The sequence below is a fragment of the Melozone crissalis genome, unplaced genomic scaffold (assembly GCF_028551555.1).
Source record: "Melozone crissalis strain CALT ecotype California unplaced genomic scaffold, PUWL_Pcris_2 ptg000027l_1, whole genome shotgun sequence".
NCBI classification, from domain to species: domain Eukaryota; kingdom Metazoa; phylum Chordata; class Aves; order Passeriformes; family Passerellidae; genus Melozone; species Melozone crissalis.
Genome location: NW_026535805.1, coordinates 30,659,623 through 30,675,321, shown reverse-complemented (window position 1 = coordinate 30,675,321; position 15,699 = coordinate 30,659,623). Strand labels below are relative to the sequence as shown.

Here is a 15,699-nt window from a genome sequence, read left to right as displayed (position 1 = left end):
GGAGTCTTTTGTCTTTGAGGTTGGAAGAGATTAAAGAAATACTTAAGTAGCTTCCCTGCAGGGCAGATTTGGAAAAAAAGTTGAAGCTTCTGTTCTCTGCCCTCTTTTTACTAGTATAAAAGCTTTACTGAGGACAGAAGTAGGGTTTTTTTTATGACTGTTCAGACAATTCACAGAAAGGGACACTTTTTTTTTACTACCTCTTGGTGTCTTCATGATTTCTAAAAAAATCATGAAATTGTTTGGTGATCCAGAATGACCTGATTATTGGGAAAGGAAGATGGGAGTAGCCATGCTGTTTGAAAGTACCTACCAATGCTTCTGTAATTCTTGAGAATAATCCCATCAGTGTTGCTGGGTTCCCTCTCTAACGAATGGCCATAGAAAATTTGCAGGTAGATTTATCTGTTTTAGGAAGAAAATATTTGCTTCCTAGCTTCCTAGAGTCCGTTAACCAAGCTGACAAGATCTTGCTTGCAGAATGTGGTAGTGCACATGTCTACAGACTGTATTGCTTGAAAGCACATTTCCAGTGGGCTTATTTCCTGTCTCTGTAATAAATCTGAAGTCTCTGAAAAAAACTTAGGTTGCAATCTGTCTGCATTTTCCCTGTTGTGCTTGTCTGTCCTGCCATCCCCTCTTTCCTCTGTTGGCACTGTATCAATTCTACCAGTGTTCTTGGAGAAGATGCTTTAAGGGTCACAGGTGAATTAGTGCCAACTTCATGGTATTTCATTAGGCAATTTATTCTTCCTTTTTCTCCTTTAGGGTTTAGCACAGGATTAAAAGGAAGTCTGCCAGTAATTTGGTTTTAAAAATACTGTTGCACAATGAACCCATCCAGCCTGAGCATAAAATAGCAGTAATTTGCATTGTCCTCGTATCTTACAGTTCATTTCAAAGAAGTCTCACCGTTATATTATTCAATTCTTGTAATAGAGGAACTTCTTAATAGCATTACTCAAATGCAGTATTTTAATTAATTCAGAAGTCTTTTTTCATTTATTACTTATATTTGTAGACCAATTAAATTGCTGTTATTTGTGAATTTTCCAGGTCTTATTGAATTATTATTTCTGAGATACAGTAGCATTTGACATCTACAACTTAGTTTAAGCATCTCAATCATAGGTAGCATTGTTTCCATGTATTCCAGATTGTTAATGCTGAGGATATTCTGTCATGTCAAAGTGTGGTAGAAAGTGATTTTCTGTCTTAGTATGATAGTAAGCTAAGTAAGTCTTCCATATCTCATTGTTGCATGTAAAAATTATGCTTTTTTATTATTCCATTATTGTCCCAAAGCACTCAGAAAACTTATAGCAAGAAATGAGGACAGGCTCTGAGTACCATGGTCTAGTGTAAGGTGTCCCTACTCATGGCAGGAGGGGTGGAACTAGATGATCTCTAAGGTCCTTTCGAACCCAAACCGTTCTATGGTTCTGTGAATTATTGCAATTATCATTAATTTTATTTGTGAATGGTGTCAGAATATCTTTATTATTGGTATCAGTAAGTGAAATTTCCATGCTTCTCTATAAAATATGTAGAAGAGGAGATGCAGATGTAGAAGTAGAAAAAAGATACAAAAAAATTAGGAGTAGTCCTGAAATGTTTAAAATTGATAAGTATGCCATTCAAAAAAAGTACAAAAAATGAGAATTTTAACTTACAAATTTTTTACTATGTGTAAGAAACTGCCAGGAGTAATATTTAAATCAGTGTTAGAAGTGTTCAGGTTTTAAAGTATCACAAATGTTGATATTTTATCACAATCTGTTGATAGAGCCAGCACTTAGTTTTTCATTGTTTTTCATGCATGTGGTTAGCACAGATGCAATAGATTCTTTGAAACAACTGGAAATTATACAGGGAAACTGATAAACACCACAGGGTTTTTCAATTGCTGGTTAAATATTATTGAATACAGAATGAAGTATCATTTGAGTCTTCAAGAAAACACTGGAGAAAATATTATGCCATTAATGTAAGATCAAACCTAATAGAGTCGATTTACAGATGACTGAGGTGAAAAAAATGAAAAAAAATAAAGCTAAGTATCACTCTACAGAATTCATCTTCCTTCCAGTTAGAGAGGTAGAAGCTATGTTTGGGTGGGTTTTGCACAGCAGAAGGCACAGATGGTATTGAATTTTAACAGCTGTCTTCCATTAAGAGTTACTGGTAGTGTGGATCAATGTAGTTAATGTCTAGACAGTGAGAAATCTTAATTTTTATCCTTGTCTTTGTCCTTACTATTGCTAAAGTATTATGGAATTATAGAAAAACATTGATTGAACAGTGCATCTGGGATCTGTTTAGTCAAACTTCTACTCAAGCAGGACCATTTTACACCAGATTGCTTAGATCCCTGTCTATTTGAACTTAAAGTGTCTCCAAGCACTGCATTTACCAAAATCCAAGTCAGACTCCAGTCAACTCCCTCAGTACCTTTGCTCCCATTGCAGCTAGTCCCATGGAGCTGTGTGCGTCCAGTTGCCTCAAGTGCTGCCCAACTCCTTCCTCTACTGTGGGTAAAGTTCCCCTCCCACAGACTTTGTAAATAGACTCTTGGACTTGGGAGAGACAAGTTTGCCAACAAAACCCAAGACACAAAAAGACATTGAGTATCTTGGCCTTTCCCATGTTCTTTGTCACTAAGCTGTTCCCCACCCCGCTGAGCAGCAATGTGCTTCTTTATATGTCCTTTGCTGCCAGTGTACTTACAGGAGCTTTTTTCCTTGTCCTTAACATCCTTTGATTATTTCTACTCCAGCTGAGCTTTTGCTTTTGTAGTTTCACTGCTCTACACTTGAGCAATGCCTCTGTTCCCCCAAGACACTTCCACCTTCTGGGTGATGCAGCTTAATATGATTTTCATGTGTCATTTCATAGACAACATTTTCCTTAGTCAGACTTAGTCATTTAAGTAGTTTCCTTAGTCATTTATGTAGTCTGTGTTTGACTTTGGAACATGGTTACACATTTTGTTGCGTTTATATATAGGAACAATGAATGAATATTCTAGCTAATTCAGTTTTTCAACCCTTTGTATGCACTGAAAGATGAAGGTACACTAGTGCTACTTCGTGGCTATGAACACATTGTGCATTAGTCTTGTGAAAATCCTTTCAGCCTCAGCAAAATTATTGCCAGGATTGTGAAAGCCAAGAGAAAGTAGTGAGATTGCTGGTAGCACAAGAGCCCTGAGAATGAAAGTGCCTGCAGACAGTGCTGGCTGGTCTAGCAGCTCCCAGATGCCTGGAAGTGGGAATCCTTTCCCCAGGGCATCCTGGATCCATGGCAAGCTCCTTCTGGTTATCTGAAGAAAATAAGTCAGATGAAATGAAGGAACACCTTCAGATAGGTGAGTGAGTTGAACTGAGTGATGAATGCTAGGACTGGCACAGGAGAGAAAGGAGAACCATGTGGCTTGAAGCAGGGGAAAAGAGGAGGGAAGAAACCGTCCTCAAATTCTGGTTTTGTGCTCAGCTACCCAATTTACTTCAGCAGAAGTATAAATGCGCTAAATATTTTGTTGGTTTATACCTAATAACAACATCGAGCATCTTCTAAGATGTTTGCTTATCTTAGTGACAAAATTTAACATAGTTAAAAGCACTAAAATTCCTATTACATTAAAAAAATAATATTTTATAAGATAAAATACATTCTACTACCCTTATCTAATAATGCTGTTCATTTTTATTTATGCTTTTGTGTGTTTTCCAGGCCATCTATGCTTTCCAAGGAAGCTGCTTCCAATGAGAAGTGGAGATTTCCTATTTGGCCAGAATGGAGTGATGCAGATATCAGTGCAGAAAAATGGGATACTGGAAAAGCTGGAAAAGAAAAACCTGGAAAAGGTCAAATTTCAGTAAGTTGTGTGACGCATATTATTTCTACTTCATTTTTTATACTTTTATTTAATAGAGTATTTGCCACAACTTCTAAATAATGTGTTACTGATAAATATATTTATTTTCAATCATATATTTTCAATAGGTTTAAGTAGGTCCTTTCTAAACTACAGTAATAAACTAGAAACAATTGTGCATTATTTATTTGCTGCTTTTAAAATGATCTCTTAACATATCTGTGTGCATATTAATGATTTAAAAAAATACAACCCTCAAATTTATGTCATAGCATGACTAAAACTGGGGATGTGGCAACAGCTGAACTGTTGTAGTATGTCAGGGCACTGACACACTGCTCAGGGCACTGCCGTTTCTGTGGGCTCAAAAGGTTTCATGCATTGGTCTTTTTTGTGGCAGAAATGGATGCTGAAGTACTTTCTTTTGTACACTGAAGTTTATGGACATGTGAAACACTGTCTGCAGTTCTAGAATGTACAGAATGATTTGAGAGAATATTGTCATTTTGCAGAAAGTGAGCAGCTGCCAGATGTTGAAAAATTCCTGTTTTCCAACTTTGGAATGAATTAAAAAATCTCATTGATCTTTACTCCTTCACACTGGTTATCATTGCAGAGTGTATGGGTCTTCTATACAGAGTAGTAGTAAATTTATTTCTTAAAAAAATTCTTAAACTCAGCACCTTAAATTTAAATTTAAAATGCAATAAATACAATGATTTATCACCTATTTCACATGCACATTCTGCATTGTTAATATATTTATTCTGAATGTCCCCTTGTGTACTATGTTTATGTTTCTATTTATATTTCTAGATTATTTTTTTTCTTATCCTAAGGTTGAATATATTATATTCCTATGGGGCCAAGGTATTGTTTTGAGAGAAGATATACATTCTGTACTGAAGACTGTCTTAACTTGTCAAGCAAATAATTTTCCTTTGTGTCCTTCTCCTGTTCCTTTACCAATTTTGGTGTCTTTGGGCTGTACTAAACATTTATCTAGCACTAATTTTCAGGTCCACCAGACATTATTATCATACATAAACTTCAAATGAACTATATATTAAAACCTTTCTTCTATTTTAGCACAAGAGATCTTCTGAATTGTTTACTGGACTCTTCAGTTCTTCAGCTACAAGCTGTATGAAACATTGCTTCTTTTACATGTTTAAAGGAATTACATGCCAGTCACAGCAGATGAATTTACAGATGTAAAGTATTTTGTAATATGACCTCTTTTGATCCAAGCAGATAGCCAGAATTCAACATCAAATAGGTTCAGTTGGAAACAAAATTAGTAATGTCAACCAGAACCTTTAAGTACACTTGGAACATGAATATAAACAGTCCTATTTTCTTGTGTGGGTAAAGAAGTCAACCTGAAGTGATCTCTTTCCATGTAACACTGAAAGTCTTTTACCAACCACCTGAACACAATGCTCTCTCTTAGAGCTGTGCACTGTGCTCCTGAGATTATGCATTTGATCTTGTCTTTGTCTTTTGTGCTCATTTCTTCCATGTTCTTCCTGTAGAACTGGTGGTTGAGACTCCTGCCCTTAGAGCATGAACCCCTGAAACTTGGCACTTGCCTCTTATAGCCACCTTAAATAAAAGACTAGTTTAAACTTGATAAGTTAAAACTTGATTTTTTCAGCCTGGACCTATAATATTCTGCTTCAAAAAATTTTTGCACTAGTTATCTAAAGAAAGGTTGTATCTTTCCAGGTGTGGGGGTTTGTTTGTTTCTTTGTTTGTTTGGAGTTTTTTGGTTTTGTTTTGGTTTTGTTTTTTAACTTTGCATAGCATCATGTCATTCCCATCTGCATCCTTTCTCTGGTTTATCTAGTGTTTAAGAGCTAAACTTTCCTGTTATGCCATGAAGTCAGGGTTGGATGTCTCTGAAAACAGACTATAAACACTGTTAATACAGTTTTGTATTGTCCGGGCTCCAAGAAATTTTTTAAGCTTTCAGAAAAAAAGAGAAAGTATTCCTAAAACATTCAATCCCTCCCCTCCTCCCCAGCTTCTCTTTTTTCCTTCAGGTACTGAAATAGGTTGTTGCAGATTATCATGTTGAAGGAACTTACACAATGAAAAAAAAATATGGGGAAAAGGTTATTTGGGGATCTTTGGTTTGTGTTTGGTTTTTATGCTTTTCTGATGCACTTTGTTTTGTCTTCCTTTAATCATTAAGGACTCAGAGTATCACAGATTTTTGTTCCCGGCAACTCTTTCTCTGGTCTGTAGAAGACAGAGTGCACCATAGACTATGAAACACTCACAAATATATAATATGCCTAAAATCTCTTGAAAATCTAGGCACAAATAAAAGGCATTATCCATGTAACTGGTTAGCTTCTCAGTCAGCACAACCTGTATCAGAGGCAGGTTCTCATCCCACGTTGTGCCAGTAAGTAAACAGACAGCGTATATCCTCACGCCTTCTCTGCACAGGGAGGATAAGCATCACTTAAAAATGCAACTTTGAAAACTGTAGAAGCCTCTCTTTTTAATGGGCTAATTCATGCTGTATAATTATAGCTCTCTTTGGTTTCTATGGCAGTGCTAAATGCATGGAACATGAGTTTTTTGTTTCTTCATAATCACTTTAGATATTTACTTTCAGTGTTCAACTTAAAAGCTATAGAAATAAGTGAGTTAGAAAAAGTACATAGGAATAGCTTGGTTACAGAAGAGTAACTGACTTAAAAATTTAAGCTTTTTTTGGAGATCTTTCTGAAAGGGGAAAAGAAAAAGAATAATTTCATGTAGGCATCTTGGAAAGTGCAGACCATATAAGCTTCTCTGAATACTAGAGGTGGTGCATTTTTTGTGCTGCATTTTCATCTTGGGCTTTGGGCTTTTTTTTTTTAGTTGTATATACTATTAGTTCTTTTTTATGCTATTTTGTTCCTTAAGTGAATTATCCTGTGAACAATATATAATTTTAAATCTCATGGAATATACAATGCTATAATTTTTAAAGGTGGTCCATTTTTGTTCATGCATATTTTGTGCAGCCTGCATTTGATGATCCTGAAGGGAAAATAAAGTTGCCAGCATCCTTAAAAGTGCATTCATGGAAACGTCCACAAGAGTTTTTAACAAAAGAGGTAAGAAACAAGCAAGGTCATGATGAAAAAATCCCAATTGCCTAACTTGTGAAAAGTAGAGTGAAATTAGCAGAGGAAGTTTGTTTAACAGGTAAAAGCCACTTGACCATGTGTTCAGTCCTGTCCTGGAGACCGGTGTACACAAGGGCTCAGTGACCTGTGTGACAGCTCAGCTGTGCTGCTTGCATGGTCATGAAAGATAAAGGTGCACTAGTGCTGGTCTCCAGGACAGGACTGACCGCATGGTCAAGTGGCTTTTACCTGTTGAAAAAACTTCCTCTGCTGGGCCCTGGTATTGGAAACCCTGAGCCCAGGGTGAGCTCACACTGCTGATGGTGATGGAGGAGCCTGCAGGCACCTCCTGCTCCTTACTGGCAATCACACCAGCTGCATCTCTTTTACTTTATCTAACCACAGCAGCAATTTCTTCCTTTCATTTTACAGCAGAAATTGAGAGCAGGGTTATTTTCTTGTAAGAATATTCTTTCGTAGCTCAAATTGAATCATAGGTCAGCAAAACCAAAATGAATGGGATCTGCACAGAATGCTGCAGAGATGACTCAGAGGTCTGCTTGATGCCACACAACACAGGTTTCTCTGTGTCTAAAAGGACATAAGACTACCTATACTAATCCTATTCTTTACAGTTAGCTGTAATAATAGCATTCTCAGTGATACTGTACAGAATCTGAGATTTAATTATTATTTCAATGTATTAATGGGATAAGTGGGATGAGCACTTCCTGGTGCAAAACATCATGGTTGTGTATCCCCCCACATCGGCTTCACTTTTTGACTCCCATGTTCATTTGGAAGACAACTGGACAGAGAGATGCCTTTCTGTTTTTATAGATGCTTTCTATTTCTCTATTCTCACTTAAGAATTACTGTCACAGCAGAAAAATTTCTGTATGTTCCACCTGAGCAGGTGTCTGAAGTATTCATAGTTGTCACAAAACCATGAACTAACTTTGCCAGAACTACATTACTTTGTTTTCACTTCAACCATCATATTTTTCTGTGCTACACAGAGTACATGTCTTTGACAGTACTTGTCTGCAAGGTAACCATAGCCTTTTAAAATTGTGTGTAGCTTTAAAATTAATTGCAGAGAAAATAAACAGCCTCGCATTTCAAAGGTTAGTGTTCTCGAATACTGTTACCAATCTAAGGGTTTATGTGATTTACTTCACATCATATATTGAAGTTTTAAAGCACTTGGACCACCCTTCCAACTTTTTCAGGCTTGTCAGTTTTCCTTTTGTCAGCTTGTCAGTTCCATTTTTTATTAACTAGACACTAAACGGATCTAAGTTTAATTTTTAATGGAGAGAGGGGGAGAGGTCAGAGGAGTAATTGACAAGGCCAAAAGATTGGATAGGAAACACTGCCAAAATGCATAAACTGAGTGGAGGTATCTGAAAGATAAGGGTAAGAGAGCTGGCAGCCCAGAAAGTCATGGAAACATGTATCTGTATTAAAAATAGCTTGTAAAATCTATCTCTGGAGTATGATGAAGAAAGCATTTGTTTTCTTTAGGACCTGATTAAAACTTTGATGCTTCTTTTGGTGCAATATATTTTGAATCAACAAGCAATGATTACAAGAGATTTTATATAAAAATTAATATAAATGTCAAGCGATGAAAGGCTATTAAGAATTATTTGTTACCTGATATATTTTTAACTCTAAAAGAAAGCATAAACAAGCCAATATTGTGGTAATCAAAGAATCAAGCAATGAACACCAATACATGATGAGAGGCACAGATACATTTAGTTCAATAAACTGCAATCCCAGTCTGTTATTACTAAACTGCTTACAAAAAGGAAATGGGCTGTACAAGAAGAAAATATTCATGAACATAACATAATGCAGCCAAAGATATGATGAAGTTGCTGTTCAGACATTACCACTAACTGACCATGAGCAAATAAATCCCTGTGAACCCTGGTGGGTGGCTAAGGGAATCTCAAAGTATGAGACAGTGTTATGATCATGATTTAAATGCAGAACTGCAAATATCTTAAGAAATTGAGGGCATCTCAATTTACTTATGTGATTATTCAATTTGATACTCTTTAAATCTCCTGGTAAAAATAATAATAATAATTTATTAAAAATCTGAACCTACATTTAAGGAAGTTTTATAAAGAAATACCAAACCATCTACAAGATGATCACTTCTAGTTTTCAAATGTGTAATGAATGCTTGCCAGATGTCCAACATTTTCATGTCCACTGCTGTTAAATGCTAATGTTAATTTAATTTTCTCCAGATAATTTAGTTATGGACCTAACTGATTTACTTTCTACTAGGTTCCTGTGATAGTCCAAAATGAAACCTCATTTGACCTTGTTTCAGCAAATGAGCACATATTTTGTTGTGAGGTAGGTGAAAATTCATTAAGGTCCCTTAAAAAAATTATTTCCTTTTTATCTTTCTTTGACTTTTTGAATTTCACTCCAAATTTCTACAAAAAAGAAATATGTTGTGAGAAGTTTTTTAAGTGGAAAATGAATGAAGGGGATTAAGTCGCAAGAAATTATCTAGATTATTATAATTAGTGCTTATCTTTTTTAGAAGTTGAAAAATCAGTGATGGTGAGAAGTTTTCCAGCTGGATACTGTTGTCTAAAGAAAAGAGTAAATAAAGGCTATGTTATAAAGGATTTCTAATTTTTACTCAAACTTTCTGGAAGTCCTAGTGGGCCTGCATGTGTGTGCAAATGTCTGTGATCCAGTCTTTTCTGTCTCTCCAGAGCTGAATAAAGGTTTACTGAATTCCTGCAGGTCATGGAAAAATGTAAACCAGATGGAACCAAGTCATCTGAGTGCCTTACTGAATGTAATATTACTTAATAATTTCTATTTCATTCAGTACGTTAATGCAAATTCAAAATTCAGCACCAGAGATATAAGGGAAGAAACACCAGAAGACGGGTCATGTCAATTTTCAAGTCCGAAAAACCACTAATTTATTCTAGGACAAGTTTCTTAGAATGTCCATAGAACCAATTATTAATTTTAGGGCACATTTCTTGTAGTAAAAGTTTTTTTCATTCCAGTATACATAAATCCTTTTATAGTCTTTTTATGGTGTATACACTACTTTCACAATAAAAGGATATATACATATATCCTTTAATTGTGAAAGTAGTGTATACATCATAAATATGCATATCATAAAAACTCATGTATAAAACATGATTAGTTTAAGTTCTTATTTTAACAATTAAAGAATTCTAAGTATATTTAATAATTTAGGATTTCCTTTACTGAGTACAAATAATGACTATTTTAGCAGCTGGCTTTTAAAAAGCAATTAAACAAGTGAAAACTCACAAGCCCTGTAACATAATTTATTTTAAGATCATATTTCTTAGTTTGTCTTTGTTAAATGATGAATACCTTTATTTATATTGTGCCTTTAGTTAGTTGCATGAAGTCTTGTGTTGTAGATAGGTATTGTAATGATTTTAAGAGAAGTTGTAACAGCAAAATTAATTTTTCCATTAGACTACAGCTATATTTTTATGTCACTTTTTTATTTACAACAGGATCTGGTTTATTCTTCGATCATTATAACTTCGTATTTTTTTCAAAATCTGTTACTTGAAAAATCTTTTTTTTTCTATTTTTCTCTTCTTTTAGCTGATGAGATGGATTGTAAGTGAAATCTATGCTCTCTGGAGGATATATAATGAAAATTCCTTAAATAGTGAAACACCCACAGTTGTTTGGAAACCTTGGGAACACATTTATGGCTTATGTAAATCTGCCAAGGAACCCATAATAGTGTACAATAAATTTGGAAAATATGCATTGAAACTTTATTGGATGGTGAGTGGTTTCCTCCAACAATATAAAAATATGATGCAGCTAGCATGGCAAATTTTAATGGTTACTGGGCATACATTTTATTATTGAAAATACATAGATTTTTAGGAGTAGAAAAACTGACAAATTGTTGATTTGAATGCTTGTTAATTAAAATGTCTCTTACAGTTCATGTGATTGTTGTACAACTTTTGGCCTGATAAAAGTATTATTACTTGCAAAGGCAATATTTTGTTTTTGTAGTTTTGTAGGTTTGATGCAAATGCTTAGTAGAGTCAAACATGTGGCCCACACCTCTGCTGTATTAGGCTGAATTTTTTTCTTTTTGTATTTAAGTAATTCAGTTGCCTGACTTTACAGAGCTATTTGTCTCTAAATGTGTTTAAAGATAGATACTTCCAGTGTGAAGACCATTTTCTGAAGAGGTACTGGTAAAATTAAAACATCCCAAGGGTTTCTAAAGATAATAGATAATAATTTCTTAACACGTTTGGCAGTCAACAGGGAACACTTAATTGCATATTGAGCCTTATTTTAATAGAGAAATAGTAACATGTAAAAGAACTGACATCTAAAAGTTACCTATGTTGTTGGAGTTATTTCAGTTACATTTGCCTTTTGGAAACAGAAAATGTCACAGCATGCTAAGACCTATAACTAACCCTACTAAACTTCCAGTTGCCCAAAGCTGAAAATATTTCTGAGACAGTCAGTTGGAAACAAAAACTTGAAAGTGACCTTCTCTGTAAGGGGAACACATGATTTACATGCCTGTGCTTTCCTCACCCCTTACTAATGCCTTCACTTGTGGAATAACTTATATTTCATATAGAAATGAGTTCCATGAGTTTGAGAGGTCACAAATTGTATTGTCCAAGTTCCTCAGCAGAAGACTTTATTCTGTGTGTGAATTTAATGCTGCAGGTATTATGAAGTCATGTGGTAAAGACTACATTTTAAAGCATATCCAAGAGTTACCAGCGCTTCATTCTCCTTGTCACTTTTGTCACTTTTTGGTACACTCTTTGTCTTTTTTTTTTTGTTAGGGCCTGTGTGTTTATTCAATTTTTTTTTCCTCTGGGTATACAGCTGTATTTTACAGGAAGAAAAACAGGAAAAAAGAGGGTCACCTGTTTGAAGTTTAAACAAAATGTGCAAATGAGGAAAGACAAATATCAGAAGAGACAGAGGAGAAATATATTTCATAGGACAAAGTAGAAAAATAAATGAAAAAGAGTGCAAAAGGTGGAAGAATAATGAACTGATTTCACTAATGTTCTGCACTGAGTCCTGAAGACATTGTTGTACACAACATCAGACCTGTGGATAATAATTTTTTTTCACATATTTGACAAAATATATAAATTCCATCCTACGTTCTACTTTCACTTTGCCTTCCTGAGGTTTATTGAACTTGTAGTTATTTTTTTCTCACTTTTTTCATCTGTAGACCTGCCCCACTTTTTTTATTATTTTTTTATTTCTTTTCCTTTACTTATCAACTTGTTCTGTTCTCCCTAGTAAACTTCAGCAATTATTGGAAGAGGAGATGAATATGTTATCATATCCCTGACTAGGTCCTTTTCAAACTAGGGAAGTTTAGATATTTTGTTTTGGTTGTCACAAAATGGTTCTTATCCTTAAAATATTAGCTTCTTTTATGATTTTTGAATATCTTTGACCTCTGGACTAATTTTTTTTTCTCCTTAGACCTGTAGTATTCATGGCATTAATCAGCTGTCATTTCAGCTTGAATCCATAGCTTAGTTACAAGCAGAGGACAATAGTTTTGCACTCTCTGATAACATATGGTGAACACTTTAGTGATTTGGTCATTCTTCATCATTTTTTGGGTAAATTAGGAGAAGTATTTGCTATTGGCCCACCTATTTTCTATTATATCTTTATCACTAGGACAGAGAGTTTTATTTGAAGAATGGTAGACAAGATTATTTTGTGGAAAATTAGCTCAGTTTACTAATGAAGTATCTGGTATTGGAGATACCAGTACTTTGTCTTACCTCTTTTTTCTTATCCTGGAAATACAGATTTTTTTTAAAATATACATATCTATATTTTTCTATTTTTTTACATTTGATCATTTTGTGTTGTTTAGTATAGTGTTCCACAAAATACTGTTGTAGTGTGTAACAGGAGACTAACTTCAGTCAGTATTCCCAGGTAGTTTTTGGGAAGAAAGGGGGACTGCTTATGTCACAAGTATTTTCCAGACTGATATCTAAAGAGACATTTAAAAAACTGCTATCTTAGTTAAGCCTTTTTTTAATCATTAGTGTTTCTCAGGCATCTGTCATGGCAGCTGAAGAAACAGTACTGAATGCATGCACATGATGTACTACACATATGAGATGAAATATATTTGGAAATAGCAGCAATTAGATTAATCTCTGGAACAAATAAGTCAGAGCAGTAATAAAATGCTATGAATGCTGTTTCCATGTTTCTCATCAATTATGTGAGAACTTTTTTTAAAGCCATCTGTGATTTAGATCGAGTTACAGTAGAATTGGTTTCTTGGGAAAGCATTAAAAATTCTCTTGCATACTCTTTACTTGCCAGACCACAAACGAATTATTTTCTTTCTGCTTTTCTCCCCTTCCCCTATCACAGGGGTGCTGGAGAAAGATCATTGTGGATGACACTATGCCTTTCAGTGAAGAGGAGAATTTATTATTGCCAGCTACAACCAGCCAAAATGAACTTTGGCCAATGTTGCTGTCCAAAGCTATAATTAAGTTAGCAAATACTAGGTATGTTTTGTCATTTCACTTTTGGTTTGTTTTGTGAAGTCACATGGTAACAGCAAAAAGTTGATTTAGTATACTAGGAAATGTATTTTGCTACATTTTGTAATGACAGTTAGGCACTTCCAAAAGCTGACACTGCAAATTGGTAAAACAAAATCCTCTACAGCCACAGAAGGCACAGGATTTCATTTTTAGATGTGTTTGTAAATTTATTCACAGAAAACTTACAAAGAAACTGGAGTACTCTCATTATTTTCTTCATTTGTTTGACTATATTCCTGACAACTTCACATGTGGCTTCCTGCCAAACAGAAGTACCTGTGAACTGTTAATGAAATTGTTAATGTGAGCCTTGACCAGTATTGACTCAACTGATGTTGAAAGCAGAGTTTTGTGAGCTTCTTTTGATACCTTTGCTACAGTTGTGCTGCTGTGTACAGTGATCTACTTCCCTAGAACTGACTGGAAAAGTAGAAGGTGGCCTATGATGCATAATTGACAATTATGGCTATAGGTTCCTATGAAATGATGAATGAAGATCAATAGTTTAAATGAATACGTTTGAGAAAATAATTCAAAACACACATCTGGATAGTGAAGCTTCCCTGTTTTCGTCATATCAAGTTATGTTTGTCAGAAGAGTCATCTAAAGTATGTTGACACAGGCTAAGGAGTTGCCAAGAGGTGCTTGTTAGGAAACTGTTTGCAGGAATGTGATTGACATACTGCATTTCTCCAGAGCACAAGGGTTAGCCATAGAAGTGCTGGTATCTTTGGCCTTGGTCCTCTCAGGAAACCTCTCCAGAGAGTAGCAGAGTGTCAGTTTGAAACAGTGAACTTTGCTGGAGTGGAAGTGAACCAGCCAGAGTGAACCAGCTTGTTTAGAATAACCTGGGAGCTAGAGAAGCTGCTAGCAAATGGAAGTTATAGAATCATAACCCTGTTTTAGCACAAGGAATTTCAAACCCACCTCTCCAACCCTGCAACTGTGTGCAAGTATACATAGTATGCTTGCTAACAAAAGTGAAAAGAATGCCATTGTTCCAGAGGGAGCACTAAAATAATGGACCTGATGTGAAGGCTTTGACTTTGTAGGGGAGTAGTCAGCAGTGGTTTGGAAAACTCCTAAAATTGCAAGTAATTACTTGTTTTTCATCAAACTATTCTGTGTATGATCTTATTCCTTATTACGTGGTCTTACTACAGAAAGCAATGTAGACTACAGAGTTTACTGTAGTTGGTAACATTATAATTGTAAAAAGTCTGCTTTTGTCTTATAGTATATATGCAACTGGAAAAAGAGAGATGGAGGAATTTACAGTTCTGCAAACACTGACTGGATGGATACCAGAAGTTATTCCTATCCAGTAAGTTCTTTCATTAAACAATTTATGTGTCAGTTTTTTAATATTTAATTCTGTAAGGCATTATGAAAAATAAAGCTGAGCCCTAGAAGTTCTTCACCATCAATTTTGGAAAGTGAATGGTTTATAGTTCAGGCACTTGGGTAATGTACCTTTGAGAAATGCAATTTTATTGTGTTTTTCTTTGTACAGTTTTTTGTAAAGCTATTTATCATACTGATGCCTATTCTTTATAAATTAATTTAACTAATATTAAACAGCATAAGGAAAACAAGGTTAGAGAAATCTGTTGAATTTAGTATGCAGTATTAAGATGTCTGCTGATAATAATAATTTTATATCTGAATATACCATAGAAAGTATATATCATGAATACGAAGTAATCAGTGTCAGCTAGTGTGGTGTTTCCACCCTTCAAATTGTAACGGTTGGCGGACTTCTAGTTTCAACGAAAAATAGTGTTTCCTAACTACAATAACATTTTTTTTGTTTCCTACATGTTTTATGTTCATTTTTTATTTTTAAAGAACGACATTCTGATTTTCAGCTTGATACTCTTTTTACTAAATTAATTATCAAGTTACTGATACTAAATATTTAGATTTTTTCTTTTGAGTTATACTTTTTTTTTGCCTTTTGATATATAAATTCAAATGAAAATCTAGATAACAAATAGTTATGGTTTATATATAATTTACTTAGATATACTTGTTTATTTATAACCATATTTTGCT

General features: G+C 34.7%; 1 protein-coding gene across 1 annotated transcript in view; it reads left to right on the top strand.

Moving 5' to 3' along the window:
• Window positions 1-3,300: 3,300 nt before the first annotated feature.
• ADGB (androglobin) overlaps window positions 3,301-15,699 on the top strand; it is an 85,435-nt gene continuing 73,036 nt past the window's right edge. Inside the window, exons 1-7 of the mRNA XM_054279029.1 lie at window positions 3,301-3,371; window positions 3,733-3,877; window positions 6,901-6,993; window positions 9,313-9,384; window positions 10,648-10,836; window positions 13,465-13,604; window positions 14,882-14,968. Coding sequence (XP_054135004.1) covers window positions 3,301-3,371; window positions 3,733-3,877; window positions 6,901-6,993; window positions 9,313-9,384; window positions 10,648-10,836; window positions 13,465-13,604; window positions 14,882-14,968 — 797 coding nt within the window. The remainder of the gene's footprint in view (window positions 3,372-3,732; window positions 3,878-6,900; window positions 6,994-9,312; window positions 9,385-10,647; window positions 10,837-13,464; window positions 13,605-14,881; window positions 14,969-15,699) is intronic.